Genomic DNA, 15548 nt, shown 5'->3' with positions numbered 1-15548 from the left:
CCAGAGGTGCCTGGGGCACAACAGCAGCTCCATTATAAGGTGAGGCAAGACCTGACCAGCAAAACCCATCGTGCATGTGCTGCAGAGCACGTTCCTGCTTGTTATCAGCTGCATCTGTACCTGCAGAAGGTATCCTCCAGCTCCCTCCAAGAAGAGCAGCCTGAACAGAGCTGGGTCAATACTGGGGGCTCCTCCTGCCTCTTTTTAAGCCTGGTGCGCACCTGCAGCCCATCACCCATCAGCTCCCTCCTTTCCCATTGACTCACCAGCTGGTCCCACTGAATCACCCCTTCTAAACACCTTGCCATTGCCTGTGGCCATTTCCCTGGTCCCTTGGTTCCCATTGACTCACCGCTGCTCATCCAAAGCTCGCCCTCCCCTTTCCATTCCCATCCTGGTCACTTTGACTCACCCTGCCCTGGGACCTGCCTTCATTGTCACCAGCACCGCACCGGCAGCATCCCAGAGGAGCATCCCAGTGAGGGACCCCAGCTTGTGGCTCCCAAAAGCACATCCCAGCCTGTGCCCAAGTGCCACTGCCAAGCCCCAAGGCTGCAGGGAGAGTTTGGTTTTCCAGGGGCAAAGGATTTCCCCTCATGTCTCACCCTGGCTGGCATCTTCTGCTGTGTTTTCTTCCACAGACCATGGGAGAAACAGCAAGTGATTTGCAGAATTCAGATGGAATCAACAGCTTAAACACATTCCTTCCCACTTCCCATCCATCCCTCCCTCCATCCAGGTCCATTTTCTCCAGCTGCGATGCTGGAAGCATTTAGGAATAAGTCTGGAACGCTATGGGAGCGTGGGGAAGCGGGATGATGGGGAGCGGGCCCTGGCGCGTGCCGCCGGCGCACCCAGAGTGGAAAATTCCCGTCTGTGGAGCTCGGATTGTGGTCCAACAGGTTTTAGTCCCGGCCCCTTTATTTGTGTCAGTGCAAAAACTCATCCTTAGGGCATTTGTTTGGATCACATGGGCGAGCGTATAAAAATGGGTCCTCCCTGCCCTGGCCAGTTGGCACCTTGGGGAAGCGAAGGGACCGGAGGGGATCACTGCGGACGGAGCCGAGCCGGAGCTCGCAGGTAACCACAGCGCCTGCACCCAGCACATTCAGCCCTATTCCCCCCCAAGGCTTTGCCAGGGCTGGCCCCAGCCCCAGCGACGGGGTTCGGTGAGGCTGAGGGGGTTTTCCCTGTGCTGGGAAGCTGTGAGGGATACAGAAGGTTTGGGAATGGGTCTGTGGGCTGCACTGGGGCGGTTTGAGGTGCCACCGCGGGGTGTTTGCAGCGCTGCGGCTGGTGCAGACCCTCTGGAGCGGGTGATGCTCTCAGCTCCTCATCCCCTCTTTGCCCCTTCACTCCCCTTTGAGCTGTTGGCAACTGGGCTGTTGGACCCCAGCGGGGCTCCATGGGTCATACTGGTGCAACTGATGTTGCCATTGTGGGCAGAGAGCAAGAAGACATCAGGCTGTGGGGGCAAAGGGACTTGCGCTATGGGGCAGATGCCACCCTGCTGTCCCGTGGGAAAGGATCAAACCAGGGGCTCTCCGTGGCTGCTCTTTGCTGCCTCGATAAGGGGTGTTGATGTCCCCTGGCAGGTAGTCAAGGGCGTCCCTGCAGCCAGCGCTGCCGGCCTGGCTCGTGCTGCCTGCGGTCAGGCAGGGGAACACGTCTGCCCAGGAGCCGTTGGGGCAGGAAGTGGTTTTGGGGCTCGGGTGCTGTTCCACAAGCAGGGACACGAGGTGCAGATGCTCTCCCATGGGCTGTGGTGGGGAAAGGGGGTGATGCTCCCACCCATGACCCTCTGCCCTGCCTCAGCGCTGGCTGCTGCTGGTCTGACACCTCCATGTCCCCTCTTTTCCTGCCTTTCAAACAGCCATCGTGGCTGAGGTGGGCCCAGGCAGCTCTTCTGCTCCATCCCTCACCCCCAGGTCCTGCTGGGGGCTGTGGGACCCCAGAAATTTCCTCCCTCCCCAGCAATGGTTCTTTCTCTGCTCTCCATCCCCACTGGAGACAGTTGCTTAGAAACAGACTCCTTCTTCTTTGAGTTTTTAATTATCCTTTCTTAAGATGGAGATAACAGCACCCCCAACCTCACCCCCCCAGCCCTGCGCCATGGGACAAGACCCAGGAAGGTCCCACTTTCCCCATTCTCTCTGAGCATCGGTCCCCAAGCTGCAGCAAGGCAGGCAGCCCCCCCTGCACCCATAGCAGCTCCCTGGGTGCCATATGAGAATGAATTCCTTGGGGGTAGGGTGTGGGGGGGGTATTTTCCCTCCCTGATGACAAGCCCGGGCTCGCTGGCGGTGTTACCAGCCTGGTTTTGCAGCCCTTCCCATAGCAGGAGAAGCAGGAGAAAAGGGAAGCAGCGAAGCCACAGGATGCACCGTTACAAGAGGAACTTTCCCCAAATAGCAGCTTTTCGCGGTGTTTTCACGAGGTGTCAGCAGCTCCTGATGCTGGGTGAAACTGTGAATGCTGCATGGAGCATCCCAAGCTCTTGAGCGCTCCCGGCTGCAGCTGCAGCCCTCCTGTGAGCATGGGGCCGGCCCTGCATCCCCAAACCTGGCTGAGGCCATGGGAAGCAGCTGGAGGAGCAGCAGGAGCTGGGATTTCATCTCACTTAGTGTGGTAAATCCAATACATCCCGGCTGGAGGGTGCAGGAATCCAGCACACGCGAGCTGAGACCTTCACTTGTGCCCTGGGCCCCGTTTCTAGGTGTGTGTGGAGAGCCCCAGATGTTTATCAGCCCTGCTAGAGGGAGGATGCTTTGCTTGGAGAACATGTTGCATTAAACAGGAGTAAAATGGCTCCTTCTGGGTTTAAATATTGATAGAGGGAGTGATGAATCCCTGGGATCCTGCATGGTGTCGATGGCAGGATGAGTTATCACCCGTGGCCTATCAGGTGCCCTGTTTCAGGGCTGACAGACGGGAGCCAGGCGTGTAGCTGGGTCAGAGGATGCATATGCAGTGGTTTTCCAGAGCATCCCATCTCCTGGCTCGGAGATAGACCCTGTTGCCGTGGCAAGACATGAGATGAAAGGTGCAGAAATGCTCTTTTTGCTTGTTTTTGACCTTCCCCTCCAGTTTCCTGGACTCTCCTTCCCAGCCCGTGGAGGCACATCCATGGGGATTGGGGTTTGCCATTTTGGCAGGGTGCTGGATGGACTCTTCTCCTGCCTGCTGGGTCCATATGGATATTAAGCCCATAAACAACATTTTTGTGAGCTGCCACCTCCCTTCCTGGTGAGGGAAGGCTGATGGAGCCTGCACGGATGCCTGGGGCAACAGCCTGGGGGATGCTACAGATCCCTTGTAGCATCCCCCAGCGAGAAAAGCAGATTTGGGGGTTTTCAGAGCAGCACATTGTGCGGCTGACTCTCATTGCTCTTCCTGGCTGGATCCAGAGAAGGACCCAGCACCACGGTGGGTCTCTGAACCCCATTCCCAGCAGGAGCCAGGCATCCACTGGTTTTGCCGGGATCAAAGCCCAGCCTGGACTCTGCTCCAGCCTGACGTGTGCAGGCGCGGGTGATGCAGTGCCAGAGAAGGAGGGGACAGCCCCACTGCCCTGCCTTGCTCCGGAGCCTTGGCCAAGGCAAACGTGCTTGGTGGTGGCACCAGGCACTGCCCGGGCTGCATGTGGCTGCAGGGGAAGCTCCTAGTCCCAGGGTAAGGTGCTTGGAGCAGGGAACGGGGACTGGGGGACCCCCTGACCACTGGGGCTGAGAGGAGGCTCTTGCTGGGCTTCAGTGGAAGGGATGGGTCCGTGCATGCCTGTTGCATGGGTCTGTGCCTCTCCCCCTCAGCTGCTTTGTGTGGTGAAGGCGGTGGCATGGGGAGAGCAAACCTTGTGTCTGAGAGCGGGCTTTCTGTGCCCTGGGTAGTGGGACGAGAGCGCAGGGGGTGGCTTTGGGATGCGAGTCCATGCGTGGGGTGTTTTCACAGAGCCCTTCTGCCCTTCCCCTTCAGGGTCTGCCGGGAGAAAGAGATGGAAACCCAAGGGAAAGGCAGCCCCGCCGGGAGGATGACTGCCATGGCCCACAGCCTGTAAGTACCCTCTGATCCTCCTCAAGCACTCTTCCTCCAGCCACTTTCTGCGGGGGACTTTGCTCTTTGCTCCCCTCAGCCACACGCCACCACGCCGCCTTCATTCCCGCATGGAGAAGGCAGAAAACCCACAGCAGGGTTTAGGGCAGAGCAAGGCAAAGGCAGGTCCACAGCAGCGGGGGCTGCTGGGGGGTATCGGGGTCTCTTCCCTCTGAAGTCCACTGTTCCCAGGGTGCTGCCCGCGAGGGATGCGTTGCCTTGGTCTTGCCCTCTGCAAGGTGAATACTGCTGAGCTCAGCTTTATGTGGGGACCAGGGCGGGGGGCACTGGGTGGGCAGCCCTCTCGTGGCTCCAGTGGCTGCAGGGCTGCTCCAAGGAGCAAAAGGGAAATGGGCTTGCATCCCTGCATCTGTCAGGGAGGCAGTGGTGCAGCCAGCATGCTGACCCCCAGCGAGGCTGCGCAGACACACAGGGAGCACCCGGGAGGGGATGGGAATGCTCCCGGCATTAAATAGAGTCATAAAGTTTACCAGGGAGGACATGGAATCATGGAACCAACCAGGCTAGAAAAGACCTTTAAGATCATCAAGTCCGACCTTTACCCCAAGGCTGCCAATGGCTGGAGCAATGTCTGCTGATGTTTCTGATGCCCGCAGAGCTTCTTCATTCCTTGTTGGGGAGGGGGAGATGGAGGGAGGAGGATGCTATGGGGTGCTTAGCAGTGCGAGCTCTCTGGTGTGGTCCCCCCCCAGCGCTCAGCATCGGGTCTGGAGCTCTGTGCCTGAGAATGAGGGTGATTGTGGAGCTGGGCAGATGGGAGCCCTCTGGGACAAGTTCAAGAGGCTGAAATCAGAGAGAGCCATGGGAGCAGGGAGAGAACAGGCTTGGAATCACAGCCCTGACAGGGGCAGCGGTGCTGGGGGCTGGCATCCGTGCCATGGGCAACCATGCCATGCTGTGCCACAGCGTGGGCTCCCTGGGGAGCAGCGGGATGCAGCGCATCAGCTGAGACACGTGTTTCTCCTCCCATGGAGATGCTCCGGAGCCCATTCCTGTGCCCGGAGCCCTCCCCGGTGCCTCCCACCACCGTGTCTCTGCTGCTTCTGCCGGGAAAAGGGCCTGGGTGAGCTCCAGAGCCCCGCGAGTGACAATTGTGCTTTTGTTGTGCCTGGCAGGGAGGGCGCAGGCGGGATTCGGCTGCCCAGAAAGCTGCCGGGAACTCTTTATGCCACAATTAAGCACCTGCTACAAGAGAGCAAATAAGCCAAATCATGCGGCTGGCAAACCAGCCTTACGTGTTCCTTCCCCGTGACCCACTCCAAGCAGGAGAAAGCTCGAAGCTGCGGCTTGGCTGCTCGCAGCTCCCGTTGCAGGGCACTAAACAGCTTCCCCGTGAAGCCAAAAGCTTCTCCGCTGGCTCACGGTGCCGGCGTGGGCTCGGAGGCAGCACCGGGAGCTGCCTATGCCCGGCTCAGACCCAAAAGGGCTCCCCCCTTCCCCAATAAGCGACTCCATCTCCTTCTGCTATGGAGAGAGAGATCCCCGTCCTGCGAGTTAGGTGAGGCGGGGAGTGATGTGGGGCTGCGATGGGGAGCAGGACGGGGGCTGCTGGAGCTGCGAGCTGAGGCGAGCGCCGGGGTTTGACGCCGGCTGACGCGGTGTTGCATCAGTGCCACGGGCTGCCGGCGGCCTGGGGGGAGCGGAAGGGGAGCGGGAGGGGAGCGGGAGGCTGAGCTTAACCCAGCGCCGGGAAGAGGGGGGGGAAAGGCGGCCGAAAGCCTTGGGAAAGGATGGCGAAGCATCACATGATGCGGATGTACGGGGTCAAGGCAGCGGGGCCGGACGCCTTCCCGGCAGCCGCGCTGCAGAGATGACTCTGGGCTTTTATGTGCCCTGAGCTGGGGGTTTGGGGCAGCCCTGGGGGGGGCTGTGGGGTGAGGAGGGGGCTGTGAGGAGCGCTACAGGCTGGGGTTCAAGGGCAGCACTGCAGCGTGCGGCCTGCGCTGGAGAGTGTGGATGGATGGGTCACATCTGCCCCACACACACAGAGAACAGCCCGGGGTGCTCGGGGCAGGGGGTGTCTGGGGCTTGTGAGTAGCCACATGAGGGGGCTTCTCTGGTGCAGCCCCATCCTCAGCTGGACCATTGGCCTGGCAGCAGCACCAGCACCACACATGGCCTGGCTGGGAGCTGGGGGGCTGGAAGAACCTGTGTAGCCCCCCTCCACCAAGGGTTAGGGGGGAAAGGAGGTCCAAGGAGGGGGCAGGCAGAGGATGCGCCCCTTCCCAGCAGCAGGAGTGCAGGGAGACAAGGGAGGATGGAGGTGGAATGCAGGGAGAGGATGGGGGCTGGATGCAGCAGATGATGGAGGGTGGGATGGGGGTATAGGGCCGGAGGCCCACACAGGTGTGGGTTAGGGACAGGATGGAGACCCATCCAGGGCAAAACTAGGGGGCAAGATGGGGGTCCCCATGTGGGGCAGGATTGTGGGGGACAGGATTGGGGTCCCTATGAAGGGCAGGACTGGGGTGGCAGGACAAGGGACCCCATGTGGTGCAGATGCTGAGGGGCAGGATGAAGACCCCTGCGAGGGAGGGCAGGGGGCAGGAGGTGGGTCCCGCAGCCCCCCAGGAGTACCCCCCCCGGTCTCTCTCAGCCAATGGGCGGCGGCGGGGGGCCGGGGGCGGGGCCTCGGTGGGGCCGGTTGTTTTTTGTGAATGAAAGGCGGGGCGGCCGCGACTGCAGCGCGCAGGGCTCGTCCGCGCAAGGCTCCGCGCAGGGCTCCGCGCAGCGAAGCGGGCCGCGGATGCTGAGAGCGGGGCGGCCGAGGTGCCGGCATGGGCCCCCCCGCCCCAGGCCCTGAGCCGCGCAGCGCAGCGCCGAGCCTCGCCGAGCCGAGCCGCGCAACCTGCGCCGTGGCCATGTCCGGAGGGGCGAGCCCGGCCCCGGCCCCTGGGAGCCGCCGCTTCGTCTGTGTTGGTGTAAGTACCGGGGACCTCCCCCCCCCGCCGCTTCCCGAGCCCCGCTCTGCGCATCCTGCCCCGCCGCGGGGGACAGCGAGGGCCCGGCCCCGTCCCGCTGCACCCGCCGCCGCCTTGCAGTGCCCCGCGTCCCGGCCTGGGTGTACCGAGCACCCCCGGCTTCATTGCTGTGCCCCCCACCCCCGGCCTGGCTCTAACCCAGCCTCCTTGAGATGTCCCACCCCCGATATGGGTGCTCCGAGCACCTCCGGCCCCTTGCAATGCCCCGCACCCCCGATATGGGTGCTCCGAGGGCCCTCGGCCCCATCGCAATGCCCCACATCCTCGATGTGGGTCTTCCGGGCATCACTGGCCCTATTGCAATGCCCCGCTCTTACTCCCGTTGCTCCTCAGCCTCGTTACAATGCTCCGCACTCCCAATATGGGTGCTCCGAGCATCCCCATCCCCTTTGTAAAGCCCCGCACCCAGTCCCGGTGCTCCTCAGCCGCTTTGCAATGTCCTGCACACCCAATCTGGATGCTCCGAGCATCCCCGGCCCCATCGCAATGCCCCGCTCCCGGTGCTCCGGGTCCCCGGTGCCGCGGCCGGGCCCGTCGGTGCCGCAGCCCCGCTCGGGGCCCCGCTCCCTCCCATCGCGGCCTGCACAGCCCCGGCTCCTTCCTCCGGGCCACGTCTCCCCCCCACCCCACGGCTGCCGGTCGGTGGGTCCCGGGGCGGGCCGCGTTATTTTTGTGCGTTGCTGCCGTTTTGGGGCGGTTTCCCCCACGGTTTGGGGCTTCTCCTCCGCTCGCGAGGTGCGGGATGGAGGATTTTTTAGCCTGGGAGTTGCTAGGCGACGGTCCGGGGGTGATGGTGCAGTTGCCTTGGCAACCGCGGGCTGGGCAGCCTGGAAGGAGCGATTCTGGGGGGTCTCCTTGGGGTGAATTGGGTGCCCGTGGTTTGGGTTGGGGGCTGCGGTGCACAGGGACAGCGGTGCCGGGGGGGCTGCCGCTGGCTGGAGCGTCCCTGCTCCACAGGGAAAGGCTTTTCCTGAGGGGCGATCTCTGATGTTTTGGCATCTCGGGTTATTTCTTGCTCTCTGGTGGGTTTTGGAGAGACGGGGGGAAGGTGGTTGCGGAGGTGGCTACGTGGTGCTGCTGGAATTGTCCCTGCAAAGAGGCTCAGCCCCCTCCAGGGGTGATGGGAGCTCCCCACTGTGCTTCTGCTTTATTCCAAGCCCATATTTCATGCCTGCTGCTGTCCCCCTCTTCCTCTCCTCCACGCAGGCACTGATCCTGTTAGGATTTAGCCCTTAATTCCCTTGGAGCACCAGACTTCCCCCTGTGCTCGGCTGGGTGCAGGATGAGCATGCAAACAGCCACCCGCAGTTGTCATCTCCATGTGCCTTCTCCCCACCATCTGAATGAGCTTGGCCCGCTTGGGAGCATGGCTGGCCCTAAAAATAACTGCAGCGAAGCTCCATGGTCCCCCCAGAGATCTCCTGGTCCCATAGAGCAAAGCTGATCCTGGGAAGAGCAGGGGCAGTGGCGGAGGGGGATGTGTGAGATGGAAACAAATATCCAGGGGCTAATGGGGAAGGAGACAACCTGCCCTGACTCCTTTGCACCGGGCAGCGCCCAAGGAGGTGGCAATTCCCAGTTTTCAATGCCCTCAGCAGATAGAATTCCCCGCATCCCAAAGGATGGAGGGGATGAGGCAACTGCTCAGAGAACTTTTGCCTTGGGACCAGCCGATGTCTAAGCACTGGCACCTAAAGCGGCCTGGATCGGTGCCACCCGCCTCTGCCTACGCTTGCCCTGTGGCCCGATGCTGCTCGGTGCAGAGCCCTCTCACGTGCCGTCTCCTCCGGGCTGGTGTAGCTCAGGTGTGCTCAGGGAGCCTGCGCACGGGAGGGAGGTGCTAACATTGGGAAGTCCTTGCCAGGCGGGTTTGGGGCGCTGCGGCCGTGGTCCCCACGCTCCGTTGCCATCGTTACCGGGTGCTTTAGCTCACTGAGCCTTTGCGCTGGTGGTTTATTATAGCAGCTCGGGAGGCCGGGGCCAGGAGGGGGTGATGAGGGGGAAGAGATCTGTGGTTTTGGGAAGTTCAAAGCAATTGGGATGTGAGGTGGTTTTTTTTTGTCCTTTTCCCCTTTGGTTCAATCTCCTCCCTGCTTTTCCTCCTGGAAACCACATAAATCCCTGTCTTAATGCTGTGGTGAGTTCATTCTGGCTGATTTAGGGGGCTTTGAGCAGGCAAAGGGTGTTACACCTCACGGGATACGGATGCTTTGCATCGGCTTCGCAGCACCCACAGCACCAACCTCTCTCTTGGGAGTATCCGGGAAGGTTGGAGATGCTGGGAGCCTTCCCAAACCCGATGGCTCCTGATCCTCCTGGACACGTGATGAGTTTCTCCTTTGCTGCTCTTAGCTGGGAGCAAACCTCCCCTCTGGGAATGGGTGGGAGGCCAGTGCCGAGGGTGAGAGCCCCCCAAGCCAGGCTGGCGGTGCCTGTGTGCGCTCTCGGTCGGTTGGATCTGGAAGCTTCGCTTGCAAAGGCTGGAGAGGGAGAAAGGGGAAAGGAAGAAGGGGAGCAAAAAAAGGAAGAAGCCTCATCTCACATGAACAAGCGTGAGGCAGAGCGGGGAGGGAGGAGGGGATGAAACGCAGGGCATGTGTCTGACGCGCGGCACAGCGACGCACGCTGCCACGGGGACCTGCAGGTTTAAAGGGGACTGGTGGGGAGCTTTGGGAGCTGCCTGCACTCTGCCTGCGTTCCTGCCTGCATTCCTGCCTGCACCCTGCCTGCATTCCCACCTTCACCGGGGCTCCCGGTCACTGCAGCGCTTCCCCTGTGCTGCCAGGGGCTGGAGGCCCCGAGTGTGAGCATCAGCATCGTATTGTTGCTGCACTCCCCCTTGGCATCCCATCCCATCTAGAGACAACCCACCCTGGCTTCTCCCGGCATATTTCCGACCCCCCTCCTTTCCCCTCCAGGTCCCAATTAATGGATTCTGACATGGATTATGAGAGGCCAAACGTAGAAACTATCAAGTGCGTCGTGGTCGGGGACAACGCGGTGGGCAAGACCCGACTCATCTGCGCCCGCGCTTGCAACGCCACGTTGACCCAGTACCAGCTCCTCGCCACCCATGTGCCCACAGTGTGGGCCATCGACCAGTACCGCGTCTGCCAGGAGGTGAGGGTGATGCTGGCGGGGCTCAGCTCATAGATACCCCAAGGGAACCCCAAGGAGATGAAGTTGCATCCTCCCCATGAGGGAATTGGGGATTACTCCTCCGTACCTTGCACGTGGTGGGGACAACCCCGCTCTCTCAGGGCTCAAGGACTAAGGAGCTGGATGGTGTTTCTGTTCCCGCAGGTGCTGGAGCGCTCCCGAGATGTGGTAGATGATGTTAGTGTGTCCTTGCGGCTATGGGACACCTTTGGTGACCACCACAAAGACAGGCGCTTTGCCTATGGCAGGTAGGAGAGAGGCAGAGCCTCGTGCTACCCTGGGCATGGAGGGAGAGCAAAGCTCCATCACCGAGCTGGACCTTCACTTTCCTCTCCTCACAGGTCTGACGTTGTGGTTTTGTGCTTCTCCATCGCCAACCCCAACTCCCTGCACCATGTGAAGACCATGTGGTACCCAGAGATCAAGCACTTCTGTCCCCGCGCGCCCGTCATCCTGGTGGGCTGCCAGCTCGACCTGCGCTATGCCGACCTGGAGGCCGTCAATCGGGCACGGCGACCCTTGGCCAGGTAGGACTCTCATGCCCTGGAGATGTCTGTGCTTGCCCAACGCTTTCTCCTTATCACGCATGTGAAGAGGTCTCTTCATTGTCCCCCCTCTTTTTCAGGCCAATCAAACCTAATGAGATCCTTCCCCCGGAGAAGGGGAGGGAGGTGGCCAAGGAGCTGGGGATCCCCTATTATGAGACAAGCGTGGTGGCCCAGTTTGGCATCAAGGATGTCTTCGACAACGCCATCCGCGCCGCCCTCATCTCCCGCCGTCACCTGCAGTTCTGGAAGTCTCACCTCCGCAACGTGCAGCGGCCTCTTCTCCAAGCCCCCTTCCTGCCCCCTAAGCCCCCTCCACCCATCATCATCGTCCCGGACCCCCCTTCCAACAACGAGGAGCGTCCAGCCCACCTCTTGGAGGACCCCCTGTGCGCGGACGTCATCCTGGTGCTGCAAGAGAAGATCAAAATCTACGCACACAAGATCTACCTCTCCACCTCCTCCTCCAAGTTTTACGACCTGTTCCTCATGGACCTGAGCGAGGAGGACCAGCAGAGCACCGCGGGGCACGGCTTCGGGGTGGCCGTCACCGCGGCCGCCGAGCGGATGCTGCACCAAGAGGAGAGGCACCACGGGCGGGATTTCCTCCTCCGTGCCGCGAGCTTTGATATCTGTGAGAGCACCGAGGAGGCCGGGTCTGGCCAGAGAAAACCGTGCCTTAGAGCCTCCACCAGTGATGGGATCCTGCGGGGCAACCGCTACGAGAACGGGGAGCACGGGCTGCGGCGGGGAAGGAATCTCTCCTCTTGGAGCCGGGCTTTCACCAGCATCCAGGAGGAGATGGCAGAAGACCCGCTGACCTACAAGTCCAAGCTCATGGTGGTGGTGAAGATGGATGCTTCTATCCAGCCAGGTCCTTTCCGGGCTGTGCTGAAGTACCTGTACACAGGGGAGCTGGATGAGAACGAGCGGGACCTCATGCACATCGCTCACATCGCTGAGCTGCTGGAGGTGTTCGACCTCCGCATGATGGTGGCCAACATCCTCAACAACGAGGCGTTCATGAACCAGGAGATCACCAAAGCCTTCCACGTCCGGAGGACCAACCGGGTGAAGGAATGCCTGGCCAAGGGGACTTTCTCGGGTACAACTGTGGGCCGAGGGGGAGGACCACATCTCCCTTGTGGGGGGCTCTAATGGATGGATGGGGGCTCGGAGATGCGGGTCAGCAGGAGCTGACGTACCTTCCCCAGGGTTTCTGGTCACGCTTTGGGCTTCTGGGAGCTCTATAGCTTTGTGTTTTACCCAGCGAGTGTGAGTGTGATGGTCCTTCCGCAGGGTTTGCTGCTGCCCAGCCCGCCCGAGAGCTCTGTTTATCCACAGAGAGCAGCAAAGGTGGCTTCCTGCCTCCCCGCGCCCAGATTTCACTGGGTCATCTGACTTACGAGGAGCAATGCGCCCTCGATGGGACTTCCCCAGCACCACGTGCCACCGGCGTGTGCCGCGGTGCTGCAGGGTGACGTCCCAGGAGGGTGTCAGTGTCCCGGCATCCCTCCGGCTGCACCGGCTGCGTGAGGCTGGACCTCGATGTGGCCAAGCTGCCACTGTCAGGGGACAAATATGTGCTGGCCTTGAGGAGAAGCTGTGGCCCAGGGTGGAGAGCAGAGCAGGCGGGTGGGAAATCCCCAGCAAGTCTGAGCTCTTTCCTGAGGATTCAAGCTTGGGCGAGATATTTAATTCCTGGGATTTCCCCTTTGCTTCCCAACGCGTCGTGATGTGCCTTGGGAAAACCACTGGGAAGAGCCAGAGCCCAACCAAAGCCCTTCCCCAAAGTCCTCTGAGCGATCAGGAAATGCTGGGAAACAAAATAGGGATCTTTAGGAAAAAAACCACAGGATGTACCAGGATCTATCCCCTTCCCTCTGCGGTCCCCGGTGCGAGACGTGCCACAGGGGGTGTCTGAGCCCTGGGTGACAGGGATGGTCCCAGCAGCATCCCTCTGCTTGTCCCCAGATGTCACCTTCGTGCTGGATGATGGTGCTATCAGTGCCCACAAGCCCCTGCTCATCTCCAGCTGCGACTGGATGGCCGCGATGTTCGGCGGCCCCTTCGTGGAGAGCTCCACCAACGAGGTGAGGACGGAGCCCGCAGGGAGGGTGGGACAGACGGGGACGGTCGCAGGGTGACAACAGTGTGTGTCTCGTAGGTGGCGCTTCCTTACACCAGCAAGAGCTGCATGCGGGCGGTGCTGGAGTATCTCTACACCGGGCAGTTCAGCTCCAGCCCCGACCTCGACGACATGAAGCTCATCATCCTCGCCAACCGCCTCTGCCTGCCGCATCTGGTGGCTCTCACTGGTAAGTCTCTCCGCCTGCAGTGTGATGGTGTCCCCCCGCTGCCCCCAAGCTGCTGTGTCACCCGGTCCCAGCCACTCTAACCCTGTGTGTCCATCACAGAGCAGTACACGGTCACCGGCCTGATGGAGGCGGCACAGATGATGGTGGACATCGACGGGGACGTGCTCGTGTTCCTGGAGCTGGCTCAGGTAGGACAGAGGGCTGGAGCACTGGAGCCAGGCTGAGAGAGCTGAGCTGGGGCAGCCTGGGGAAGAGAAGGCTCCTTAAGGGGATACCTCAGAGCAGCTCCAGTGCCTAAAGGGGCTGCAGGAAACCTGGAGAGGGGCTTTGGACAAGGGCCTGTAGGGACAGGACAAGGGGAATGGCTTTAACCTGCCAGAGGGGAGATTGAGATGAGCTCTGAGGCAGAAGCTCTTCCCTGTGAGGGTGCTGAGGCGCTGGCACAGGGTGCCCAGAGAAGCTGTGGCTGCCCCATCCCTGGCAGTGTTCAAGGCCGGGTTGGACACAGGGGCTTGGAGCAACCTGCTCTAGTGGAAGGTGTCCCTGCCCGTGGCAGGGGTTGGAGCTGGATGAGCTTTAAGGTCCCTTCCAACCCAAACCATTCCATGACTCTGTGACCCCATGCTGGCAGGGCTGGGGATGCACGAGGTGCTGAGCAGTGCCATGCAGAGGGGTCTGGCACGTGGGGGGTGGTGCTGTGCTGGCAGAGAGGACAACAGGATCTGGGCTTGGATGCCTGTGGAGGAATAGGGCAAACCCCCCCTGCTGCCCCCGTGGTGCATGTCGGTGCCGTGGTGGCTCTGACGTGGGCTCCATCTCTCCCAGTTCCACTGCGCTTACCAGCTCGCCGACTGGTGCCTCCATCACATCTGCACCAACTACAACAACGTCTGCCGCAAGTTCCCCCGGGACATGAAGGCCATGTCGGGAGGTGAGTGGGGGCCGGGGCGGGGAGACAGGGGTTCCGGCGGTCCCAGCACTGCCCTCACCCCCCGTGTCCCTGCAGAGAACCAGGAGTACTTCGAGAAGCACCGCTGGCCGCCGGTGTGGTACCTGAAGGAGGAGGATCACTACCAGCGGGCGAAGAAGGAGCGGGAGAAGGAAGACTACCTCCACCTCAAACGGCAGCCCAAGAGGCGCTGGCTCTTCTGGAACGCCTCCTCCTCCCCTTCCTCCTCTCCTTCATCGTCGGCAGCCACAGCCTCCTCTTCCTCCTCCTCTTCCTCCTCCTCGGCTGTGGTTTGAGAGCCCGTCCTCGCCCTGGCTCCAGCATCCCGGGGAGGAGGAGGAGGAGGAGGAATGGGGGTGAGCTGCCCCAGCGCCAGGCGTGGAGCAGACGCCACTGGCCGAAGCTCTGGAGGAGATGGTGGTAGCAGGGACCCATCCCTGTGGATGTGCAGCAGCTCCTGGAGCCCTGCTCTCCCCACACATGCTGCAGGACTGGCAGGGACCGAGCAGCAGGAGAAACTCACGTTTACAGGAGCACGAGGGCTGTTGTGGGGTTATTTTTGGGGTGTTTTTGTTTCTCCTGGTGAACATCAGCAGCGTGAGGAAGAAGAAGAACTAAAACCCATCGGCTTCCACTCTGACTTATAAGCAGGAGCTGTGGGATATGGTTGGTTTGACGGCATCTCACCACCCTGGGCAGCCGGAGCCGCTGCGGGGGTTCTGCCACCCCCTTTGACTTGCAGCAGGGTCAGGCACAGTGCAGGGGACCCTGGTCCCCAGCTGCCTCCAGGCACTGCAGCTTCCCTTCTGCTCACGAGTGGGGTCTGTCCTGGTTTGGGAGCAGGAGCTCAGGAGCTCTCTCCTTCCTGCCTCTCAACTCCGTTTTGTTCAACAGGAAAACCTAAAGCAAAAAACAAGCCCCATTCCCAACCCCACCTCCCCGTCACAACCTGCCACAGCAGAAACCACCCCCAGGCCCTTGCCTTGGGATTTTAGCCTGGAAGGCTCCATTGTAATAAATGGTGTTTTCAAAGCCCAGCGTGGTCCCTGTGTGTTTGGGAGGAAGCGGCTGGACACGGGGCTTCCTTGTGCCCTGCTTGGGGTGATACCAGCACCCTGCAACCAGCGCTCCTGGGATGGACAGGGACAGGGAAACTCTGCAGGATCCAGCTGTCAAAACCCCGTTGTACAACAAGAGGTGGCTTTACCATCAGACTGACTTTGCATGTCCCACCTTGTAGGTGCACAAGCACAGCAGGTACCTACCACAGGAGAAGGCAGCGTGGCCCCAGGGCTCTGCAGGACTGACAGGCAGGGTGGGTGAGCAGGAGAGACCCAAACCTCTGCTCGCCTTCCTCAGCTGGGAATGGAGACGTTCCTTTAAGCCCCATCCCTGGGAGAAGCCGCTGCTGGAGGGATGCTCCCAGCAGGGATGCTCCCGGTGGTGTCCCCTCCTGCTCGGCATCGCTCCTTCTCCTGCCTGGCCT

At 61.2% G+C, this 15548-nt stretch overlaps 1 protein-coding gene across 3 annotated transcripts; it reads left to right on the top strand.

Annotated features, from left to right (window-relative positions):
• The first annotated feature begins 1042 nt into the window (after positions 1-1042).
• Positions 1043-15099, top strand: RHOBTB2 (Rho related BTB domain containing 2). Of its 3 annotated transcripts, XM_030510099.1 has the most exons (11): positions 1043-1080; positions 3973-4050; positions 10010-10211; positions 10395-10498; positions 10592-10777; positions 10876-11900; positions 12770-12888; positions 12963-13113; positions 13213-13301; positions 13939-14044; positions 14120-15097. In XM_030510099.1, exons 2-11 carry the CDS (start codon positions 3992-3994, stop codon positions 14356-14358), a joined length of 2280 nt encoding a protein of 759 aa, XP_030365959.1. In that variant the 5' UTR covers positions 1043-1080; positions 3973-3991; the 3' UTR covers positions 14359-15097. The 3 variants fall into 3 exon arrangements, with proteins under 3 accessions (XP_030365959.1, XP_030365960.1, XP_030365961.1); XM_030510100.1 differs by lacking the exons at positions 1043-1080; positions 3973-4050 and adding an exon at positions 5457-5608; XM_030510101.2 differs by lacking the exons at positions 1043-1080; positions 3973-4050 and adding an exon at positions 6772-7031 and having other exon boundaries at positions 14120-15099.
• Positions 15100-15548: the final 449 nt, after the last annotated feature.

The sequence above is a fragment of the Strigops habroptila genome, chromosome 21, assembly GCF_004027225.2.
Source record: "Strigops habroptila isolate Jane chromosome 21, bStrHab1.2.pri, whole genome shotgun sequence".
NCBI lineage: Eukaryota > Metazoa > Chordata > Aves > Psittaciformes > Psittacidae > Strigops > Strigops habroptila.
Note: the sequence above shows the minus strand (reverse complement) of the source record. Positions and strands in the feature narration are given on the sequence as shown.